The sequence below is a fragment of the Triticum aestivum genome, chromosome 5A (genome assembly GCF_018294505.1).
Source record: "Triticum aestivum cultivar Chinese Spring chromosome 5A, IWGSC CS RefSeq v2.1, whole genome shotgun sequence".
Taxonomy (NCBI): Eukaryota; Viridiplantae; Streptophyta; class Magnoliopsida; order Poales; family Poaceae; genus Triticum; species Triticum aestivum.
This window is the reverse complement of record NC_057806.1, coordinates 707,847,442-707,857,205: the sequence shown is the minus strand read 5'-3', so window position 1 is coordinate 707,857,205 and position 9,764 is coordinate 707,847,442. Positions and strand designations below refer to the sequence as shown.

At 45.7% G+C, this 9,764-nt stretch overlaps 1 protein-coding gene across 1 annotated transcript; it reads right to left on the bottom strand.

Annotated features, from left to right (window-relative positions):
• Positions 1–4,767: 4,767 nt before the first annotated feature.
• LOC123108565 (uncharacterized) lies at positions 4,768–9,308 on the bottom strand. Its single transcript, XM_044530333.1, has 3 exons — positions 8,186–9,308; positions 7,369–8,072; positions 4,768–6,213 (listed from the first exon to the last, which is right to left on the bottom strand). The coding sequence occupies exons 1-3, from the start codon at positions 9,292–9,294 to the stop codon at positions 4,943–4,945; spliced, it is 3,084 nt and encodes a 1,027-aa protein (XP_044386268.1). The 5' UTR covers positions 9,295–9,308; the 3' UTR covers positions 4,768–4,942.
• Positions 9,309–9,764: the final 456 nt, after the last annotated feature.

Here is a 9,764-nt window from a genome sequence, read left to right as displayed (position 1 = left end):
TTTTGGGCCAGCCACTTTTTTTTTAGTATTGCGACACATGCGTCTTGTCCGGGTGAGCATGCATGTACGCCGGTGACTTCTCTTGTTAAGTTTTGCATCGCGTGTATGCAGTTGATGATCAGGTTCACTCATGTGAGTTTTGCTGGATGATTTTTTTTAGTTATTTTCTTTTTTTCGAGAACCTTGCAATCGATTCATTTTCAATCATGGCAGTACCAAGTACAGTAGAGGTAATAAAAATTATGGGGTGCTACGCGTCCGCCAGCTGATCTTTTTAAAAGACCAGCAGGGCCGCGGGCCATTAGATCTGGCATCATTGGATCGCACCCTCAACTATGGCAACAAGGATAATGTTGCAGAAACATCTCCAACAGGGGTTATGCTGTAGATTATTTTTGCAACATAGATCATATTGCAGATTTTTTTTTGCAACATAGACCATGTTGTGGAAACGTTTGTAAAATTTTTTGCAGGAGAGGTCATGTTACGAAAACATCTGTAGAAATTTTTGCAGCAGAGATTATGTTGCGGAAACTTTTTGTAACAAAAATCATGTTGCAGGATCTGTTATAGCATCTCAGCTCGGGGAGGCCGCACCTATGGATGCCGGTGCTCCTCCAGGACGTCAGCGACGTGGAACAATGACAGAAGAACCATGGCGGACGTGGCGACGTGCCTCGTAGATGCGAGCGGTGCAGTTCGGAAGCTTCCAATGCAAGCATAGCCGATTCACAGCACTGCCAGTGCGGGAGGCGGCTTCCAGCATCTACGCCTGGTAGCAGGCGTCTGCACCAGTCACCTGCCATGTCACGGACGAGGTCAATGCTTGGATGAAGGCTACGTTCGGTTTCTCTCCGCTCCTGGAACTCCGCTCCGGAAGCGGACCATATTTTACCTGGATTTGATGGAGCTGCCAAAACCCAACTCTCCAACTCTGCGGAGCGGGGAAGTTTCGAACAGGGCTGAAGTGGCACATATCTATGAGAATGCAAGCTAGGTGTAGAAGATGAATGACTAAACAAAGGAACGAGTGGTTCTCCCTGATTAACTATGGAGGTAAGGAAAAAAAAGATAAGCGGTGATAGCCTTGTCCCACATGGGACGTGTGGCGTGCGTGGGAGGCGGTGGACGCTACGCTGTAATCGGCCGGATGACGGAGATAATTTCACTAAAAATCACAGCCATATCTATAGACCACATAGCGACGACTACACGTACTGAAGCGGGTCGAAGGCACGCCCGCTGTCATCGTCCATCCCTTATCGGAGTCGGACAAATCTTGTTATAGTAGACAGTCAGAAAGTCATTGTGCTAAGGCCTAAGGCCCGATAGGACTAGCGCACTAGAGCAGCAACCATCGCCGATGAAGAAAGTCGTAGATCAGCAGGATTAAACATGTAAACACTCAAACGAAGACGAATGAAGACCGGGTCCAATCATATCCAACGAATACCGGCACCGATCGAATCCCATGAGATCCGACGGAGACACACCTCCACACGACTTTTGACGATGCTAGACGCACCATCGGTACGGGGATACAACGTTGGAGACATTATTCCTACTAAGGGACATCGCCGCCGCCACACAACCCCAACTAAGACGTTGAATCTAACAAGAACAAGAACATGATCCCTCCCGCAGGCAGGGTGCTGAGATCCTCTAGACCTCCATGGCCCAAAGGCCATTGGAGAAAAAAATGAGTTACTTTGCTGGATGAATTGATAGGACTAGGTGTGCATGCATGGCACGTACATATGCCAAAATACACAGTGTAAGCCTACGATAATTTTGCAAAACATTATGTTTTTAGTAGGCCATTATATAATATATGATATTTTAGTTGCTAATACAACAGTAACTAGTGTTACCCCAGTGGAACATAAACTAAGGAAGAGAACAAATACATATACAAAATATGGAGTGCATTGCATGGTAAAAAAATGCGTGCATGGTTGTTGCTTCTCTTCACCATGCACCATTCATAGATTTAGGAGGATGAAAGGACCTACCATTTTGCCATCACGCGCATGCTATTTCCTGGGCATGTCATACATGGATGGGTTACACGTACATGTTATTCATAGCTAAACTTTGTTGGATAAATAGATAGGACTGCATGCATGCAACACTCACTAAACTAAAACTAAAACCAAAGCTAATAGAAAAGTAAAAAACAAAACATAATTTGTTCTAAGAAAGAACGAATTAAGGGCATTGGTATTACCTAAAATAAAAAATAAAATGTAAAGACATTTAAAACAAACAAGGACACAAAACTGCACACCATTGGCATAGAAATTTCATTGTTTCATAATTAGCAAAAATAAGCATATGGAAGTGGACTTTTTAAACAGCAGTATGAATCACACACATATTGCATAAAAATTAGTGAGTATATATCCCTGTCATGGGGGCTATTATTTGTTAGGCGCCTATTTTTTTGGGCGTTTAGTTAAATCATCTCCACTGCCCGATCAAGATCCAACTGCCCAGCCACCTTCTTCTTTCTCTACCCTTATTCTTCACCATGAACTAATACAAAGAAAAAGCCAGAAGAATTAAAGTTTTCTAGGGAAGTATGAGTTAGTGGCATTGTTATTACCCTATAAGAATAAAGAAAATAAAAAACTAAAAAAAATGAAAAAATAGTATTACCATTAGGAATACGGATAGAATCCAAATAATCAAAATAATGAAGTTGTCTAAGAAAAAATGAACTAGTGGCATTAGTATTACGCTTTAAAAAGAAGGAAAATGAAATAAAAATCAAAATAATGAAGTTCTCTAAACAAGAATGAATTAGTTAAGCTGTTATTACCCATTAAGAAGAACTAATTTATAAAAAATCAAACAATGACAAATTTTGAACATAATATGACAAAATTGAGTTTTTTTATAATATGCAAGAATAAGCATACAATAGTGTAATTTTTACAAAAATAAATTTCATAGGAAGGAGTGACTTAGTGTCATTGGTATTACCATTAAAAAGAAAGAAAATAAAATAATAACAACAACAAAATCAAAATAATGATGTTTTATATGCAAAATGAATTAGTGCCATTGGTATTACCCTTTAGGAAGAAGAATATGAAATAAAATTAAAACCTTGTCAAAATAATGAGTTTTCTAAGGAAGAATGAACTGGTGGCATTGTTATTACCCTCTAAGAAGAAATAAAACAAAAGAAATGTAAAACAAAGATTTTACAAAATTTGCATATGACACACACAAAAATTACATTGTTTAAAATATGCAACAATAAGTATATAATAGTAGAATTATCTCAAAATATTTACTAAGAAGGAATTAATTAGTGGTGTTTTATAAGGAACAATGAATTAGTGCCATTGGTATTACTCTTTAAGAATAAACATAGTGAAAAAAAAGTTAAAAAAAATCTTGCACACAACTTTGCACCAAAATTGCACTTTCCTAGTAAGCAAACAATAATCAAATAATAGTGTAATTTTCACAATATTAGATAGTATTTGTGTGTAAACATTTATACTGACCCAAATCCCAAATATACCTAAAAATATTTAAAATCAACTAATACAGAAAAAATAACAAAACATAATGCATAAAAACTGAAAATTTGATTTTTTTTTTAACAAAATGAAAGAGAGATGGGTTGGGCGGTGCAGGTAATAGGCTTCAGCCGAATAAAAAATCGAGTGACCTAAATATGTGGTCAGTAAAAAAAAACAGCCCAAACCAGCTCACGCAACAGTTTAGAAAAAAAACACAACACGAATCTCAGAACAAGAGTCGACGGCCAAGAAATCGACTGGCCCAAATTGAAAATTCATGCAACCTACATATAGGTGAAGTGTTAAATACTAGTTACTTCTTGAGATTTGATTGTACTTCATTCACCGCGAAATATCACATGCTTTATTATGGACACGCACGATGCAATGGGGGCTTACACTGATCTATAGGTGTCTACACGTGATGCATGTGCACCAATCTAAAAGATAATAAACTAAGTCTTATCTAGGTGACATTAGCATAGATTTTACTTCCTGTTTTCTTTTCTTCTTCTTTCAGTTTTATGTTTCACTTTTCTTTTTTGTTTGTCAAAATTCTCAGTGTATTTCCTACATTTTTTTTCTACAGTTGCACGTAATTGGTTGACATGCAGTTGCGCACGGGTGTGCAGCTAATGGATATGCAGTTGCACAGAACCGGCAAATCTACTCGCACAGTTGCGCTCGACCGACGGACATGTTGCGCAGGATCAGTAGACATGCAATTACACGCGATCACTGGACATGCACAGAGGCGGAGCCGAGGAATAAAACCTCTATCTTCCTTTAACAAGTATGCTAAAGCGATATAGAAAAGTAAAACCACCCGCCTCCAATGAGCTGACCCACTATTACAGGCTGTTCCAGATGCAAAACTGCCTCCGACTTGGAAGTATTGGAGTAGTTTACACCAGGAAACCATCTCCGGTTTGAGTTATCGGTAAGGTATTTAAACCCTCTGAGTCCGTTGTATTGTGCCTCTCTTTCTCCGACAGATAATAAGGTTTTAGGGCTGCCTTTTCAACTACTGAGATGTTTTTGAATTGATCCTCTATTTCTTCAATCCAAAACATGATGTCTCTATCGGACTACCCTATATAAAACTATACTGGAAAACCATCTCTGCATGAGTCGGAAATAGTTTTTTCTGGATGTTACATATATGAGACAAAGAAAAGTATCAACATAATCCCCTCTAACTAAACAATTGAATAACTGAAAATATACAAGCCAAACCAAATCCAAGATATTTTGTAACCCGGAGGACTGAGAGAGTGTACAACCAAAATCTGACACAAGTTGTCCGATCAGCAGCATTTCAAACCAAAAGAATAACTAGAAAGAAAAAATACAAGGTAATAATAAAAAACCAAATCAGAGCAATGTAAACAAGGAGACTTAATTAGTTACACACTAGTGACTGCAACCGGCCGCCCATGATGATCATTGCTTCTTCCCAAGTATTTCAACACCTTTTCTTTCTTGTTAGAAAAGTACTTCCAGACAGTGAGCTGCTTAGCCTTCCCCAGCACGGCGTCGAATGATAGCAACACGTAGATCGTGATGAAGATGACCACCACGGCGACGAGCGCTATTACGTACCCGGACGTCTCCCAGTCTCTGCAGCTGCCGGCGGCATAGGCACCCAGCAAGCCCAACAGGTCCAACACCACGGCGGTCTGCATCGCCCACAGTGGCGCCCCACGCTTCTTCTTCACAGTGCGCAGCAGCACCAGCATGATGACCACGATGGAGGCGACGAATGACGTCGCGTTGCAGTAGAAGAAGGCCTGGTACCGTGCCGCATTGGTGTCAAGTAGGATCGGGTTGCCGGCAACGGAGATATACGCAGCCGACGGTGATGGCGATAGGGAGGAGGGCGACGGCGAGGGAGACGGTGATGACGCGGTATCGTCGTCGCCCCACGTGCCGCCGGGAGGAGCGAGACCTGCTTGGTACGTCACGCTCGCTGCAAGGATGCCAAGCAGCATCAGGGACTTACGTTTCTCGTACTTCACGCGGCGTCGTTTCTGCTGTAGTCGCTTGGAGGCGGAGACCCTGTCCTTGTCGTTCCCATCATCCGGCCGCATCGGCGCCGAAGATAGTGGCTTGAGCAGCCTTTGCAGCCACTGTGGAACCCATGGTTGCTCTGACAGATTGCGGTGGTCCGCATACATGTAGAACAGGATCTCCAGGACGAGGAAGGCGATCACCGCGGCGACAAGTGCAAAGACATAGATGGAGGTGCGCAGCTTCCGGCAGCTGCCGGTGGCATAGGCACCCATCAGGCCCAGAAGCCCGATCATGACGCAGACGTGGAGCGCGTTGCTCCGAATGCCTTGCTTCGACAGCGTCTGGTTCACCAAGAGGAGAATGACGGCAACGGAAGCCATGAACCCCGTCGCATTACAGTAGAAGAACACCTGGTACCTGACCCCGTAGTAGTCAAGGAGGATTGGGTCGCCGGCAGTGACCTTCTTGACCCCATTGCTTTCCGTCCAGAACCCACCCGGCGGGTTCAGCCCGGTCTGGTACGTGACGGTAGCAGCGAGGATGGCGAGCTGCAGCAAGAACTTGCGCTTCCTCTCCAGGCTTTTTTTCTCAAGAATAACATGCTTGTTCTCAAGGTTTTCTTCAATAGTACACTTTCCCTCGGACACAGAGCCTAGCTGGGTCTCTTTAAGAATAAATTGAAAGTGGAATTTATTTCAACTAATGTCTGAAACCGCAAAATTTAAATGACTTTAAAATATATTCAATAATAGTCTTCTTTGAAAAGAGTATCCTCAGGTCTATATATATAAAAACATCAATAAATAAAGCCTTGATTTATAATATATGAAGCATCTAAAAATGACTAAGAAAAAAAATGCTACTCCCTCCTATCCATATCAACTGTCGGTGATTTAGTATAAAACTGTACCCCCTCCGTTCCATATTAAGTGTCATCAGCAACACTTAATATGGAACGGTGGGAGTATGAAATTAGCAACAATTTATACTCCCTCCGTCACGGTTTAGAAGGCGCGCTTGGAAATTCTTTAGGTGGCTATCTATTGGTTGTGAGATGGGCTAAAAAATAGCATTCACACTACGCATGCATATAGAAATAGTATATCGGAGTACTTATTAGCTACTAGAAATAAATGCAATGTGCCCTAAACCTGGTCTATTGTGGAAACGCACGTAAATTTAACTGTGCCTTCTAAACTGTGACGGAGGGAGTACTAATCTAGCGTCAATTAATATGGATCAGAGGAGCAACTTTTTCACTAAAAGGGATGATGAAGAATGGCAAAGGCATGCATACAAACTCTGTCCTTCCCTCCTCTAAAAAGATGTGGTGAGACCTTTACTGGTGACTTAAATTCACTACACATGTTAGCGGCCCTGTTCTAGAATATAAGTTGCATTAGTTCTTTAAAAGTGAACATTTGACTTAATATATAGTGAACTATATGAACAACTACAGTACTATTAAACTGCCAACACGTCTTATATTTAGGAACAGAGGAAGTAGATGGATAAAAATATGATAATATACTCCCTCCGTTAACCGACGTTGTTTTATTAAAACCATGTCATTAATTATTTTTTGAATAGAGTAAATATTTCACAAAAAAATAATGATAATAGTCTGATACTATTGTACATATTACTACTATTTTTCTTTATAAACCTAATCAAAGTTGAGAGAAGTTTGACTATTGAAAAATTAATACAACCTATATTTTGAAACGTAGGGAATGGGGTTTAGAGCATGTGATGCATATGAGTTCAAAATACATAAATGGTAAAGCGAGTGAGGATAGGTTATTTGCTGGGTACGGACCTTGAATGCTAGAAAGGACTTTGGGCTGGTTCTGGTCGTCGGAAATGAGGCCAGCAGGAGCATCAACTTGCGCCGCTCCTTGACCTTGAGGTGCGTCTTCTCCTCCTTGCGTCACTGGTTCTGCTCCTCCTGGCCGGGGCGGCTCGTCGGAGGAGAGTTTGAGCAACCGTGAAATCCTCTCGGACAAGCGCTTCACACATTCAATCGGCATGGTCTGGCTCCCCTGAGCTGTGAACGCCACGACTTTGGCGATGGTGTAGACGAAGACGACGACAGCGAGGGCGGCGACGTAGATGGTGGTGACTTTGTCCCGGCAGCTCCCGGCGACGTAGGCGCCCATGAGGCTGAACAGATCCAGTATCATGGCTGTCTTGAGTGCGGCACGCCCGATGGCGCTCAGCTGCTTGCTCTGGACGATGATGATGACGACCACCGACGCCACGAATGCCGCCGTGTTGCAGTGGTAGAACGCCTTGTACCTCTTGGAGTCCATGTCGTGGAGAACCGGGTTCCCCGGGATGTGATGCGTACGGCCTTGGTCGTCGTCTTCCGGCCAGACGCCGCCAGGCGGGCTCAGCCCAGCCTGGTAGGTCACCGTCGCGGCCAGGGTCGCCAGCAGCAGCACAAGGGACCGCGACGCCTCAACCTTGTCTCCCTGACCATTGCTCAAGTCGATTTTCTTGTCTCTTTTTTGCTTCACTGTCCTATATATGAAATTATGACACGTTGTGACTAAAATAATAATATTATCTGAAATTATGACATAGAGAGTTAGTTAGCAAAATGACCGTGTACATAATAATAGTATTACGCTTACTCTTGCTTTGGCCCCCATTTGCCTGCGCACGTCGTCACTATATTACAGATGGCTTCTCGCCATTTCTTGAACTTGTCCATGGCGAACACGGCGATGGCCATCTGCAGCACAATGTACAGGAGCACGGCGCCGACGAGGGAGAAGACGTACACGGTCGTGGTGGGCCATCTGCAGCTGCCGGCGGCGTAGGCGGCCATGAGGCCGAGCAGCTCCACCAGGGCGCAAACAAGCAGCGCGTAAGACCGGGCGAGGCGGTCGCTCAGCGTTCTGCTCATGAGCAGCATGATGATGGCGAGGGAGGCGACGAAGGAGGTCGCGTTGGCGTAGAAGAAGGCGTGGTAGCGAATCTTGTAGCGCCCGTCGTGCAGCAGCGGGGCGCCGGCACGGTGTCCGGCCACGGTCTTGGTCCAGAAGCCTCCCGGCGGCGCCAGCCCCGCCGCGTACGTCAGCGACGTCGCGAAGGTGGCCAGCAGGAAGAGGAACTTGCGGCGCTCCCTGATGTACTTGTTCTCCTCCGCGTCCCAAGGACACGAGTCCGGCGCCTTCCTCCCGAGTAGCAGTAGGAGGCTAGAATCGGAGGAGGCGGAGGCCACGCCGACGTGGAGGGCGACGTAGACGAAGACGACCACGAAGAGCGCGGAGACGTAGATGGAGGCGACGACGTCGCGGCAGCTCCCCGAGGCAAAGGCGGCCATGAGGGCGAGCAGGTCGAGCAGCATGGCGGAGCGGAGCACGGTGAGGCCGACGCGGTTGCCGCTGATGCGCCGGTCCAGCAGGAACATTATGATGACCAGGGACGCGACGAAGGCCGCGGCGTTGCAATAGAAGAAGGCGGTGTACCGGCGCATGTAGGTCGACACGAGCACCGGGTCACCCACGCGGTTCGGGTAGACCGCCGGCGCCGGCGCCAGGAGCAGCGGTGCCGGCGGGTCGACGGAGCCGACACGGTGCTCTGGGGCGTTGCTGCTGCCTCCCTTCTGGTCCTTGGACCACACGCCGCCGGGTGGGTTGAGGCCGGCGCCGTAGGTGACGCTGGCGACTAGCGTCGCGAGCAGCAGCAGGTACTTGCGCCATTTCCAGAGGAACTCGATGTCCTCTGTCGGCTGCATCGCCTCGTGGTCGAGAACACAGTGTATCCTGCTGCACCGTAATTAATAAATATACACAGTTCGGCCGCCGTGTGCTGTGCTCGTTCCGGGAATCATGGCGATGGAGTGCCCGTAGGGGTCTTCTTTTGGCAACGAATCACTCAGAGGGTGTTTGTTTTTAGAAACCTATTGGTTTAGGGACTTAAAAAAGTTCCTATAAGTCCCATCTAAACCAAACACAAGAGACTTATTGGGACTTATTATGGTGATTTGTGATTTATTAAATAAGACTCTTAGGGAGGAGCTTATTGGAACTTATTCCGGGCCGAACCTACCCCGCGTCGCTCCAAGCTCGTTCCCTGCACGCCACCTGCCTCTCGGTCCAATCGCCGCCGCCGCCCGGCCTCTCGCCCCGTCCCCGCCCCGTCGCTGCCCCGCCTCGGTTCGTTCTGCCTCGGTTCGCCGCCCCGCCTCTCGCCCCGTCGCCGCCC

What these genes read in the sequence shown, in the direction of transcription:
- LOC123108565 (XM_044530333.1), bottom strand. Translation starts at nt 9,294, where the DNA reads ATGCAGCCGACAGAGGACATCGAGTTCCTCTGGAAATGGCGCAAGTAC. An exon ending in AAATGGGGGCCAAAGCAAGA is followed by an intron (nt 8,073 to 8,185) that starts GTAAGCGTAATA and finishes TTTCATATATAG; the next exon opens with GACAGTGAAGCAAAAAAGAG. An exon ending in AGTCCTTTCTAGCATTCAAG is followed by an intron (nt 6,214 to 7,368) that starts GTCCGTACCCAG and finishes TTATTCTTAAAG; the next exon opens with AGACCCAGCTAGGCTCTGTG.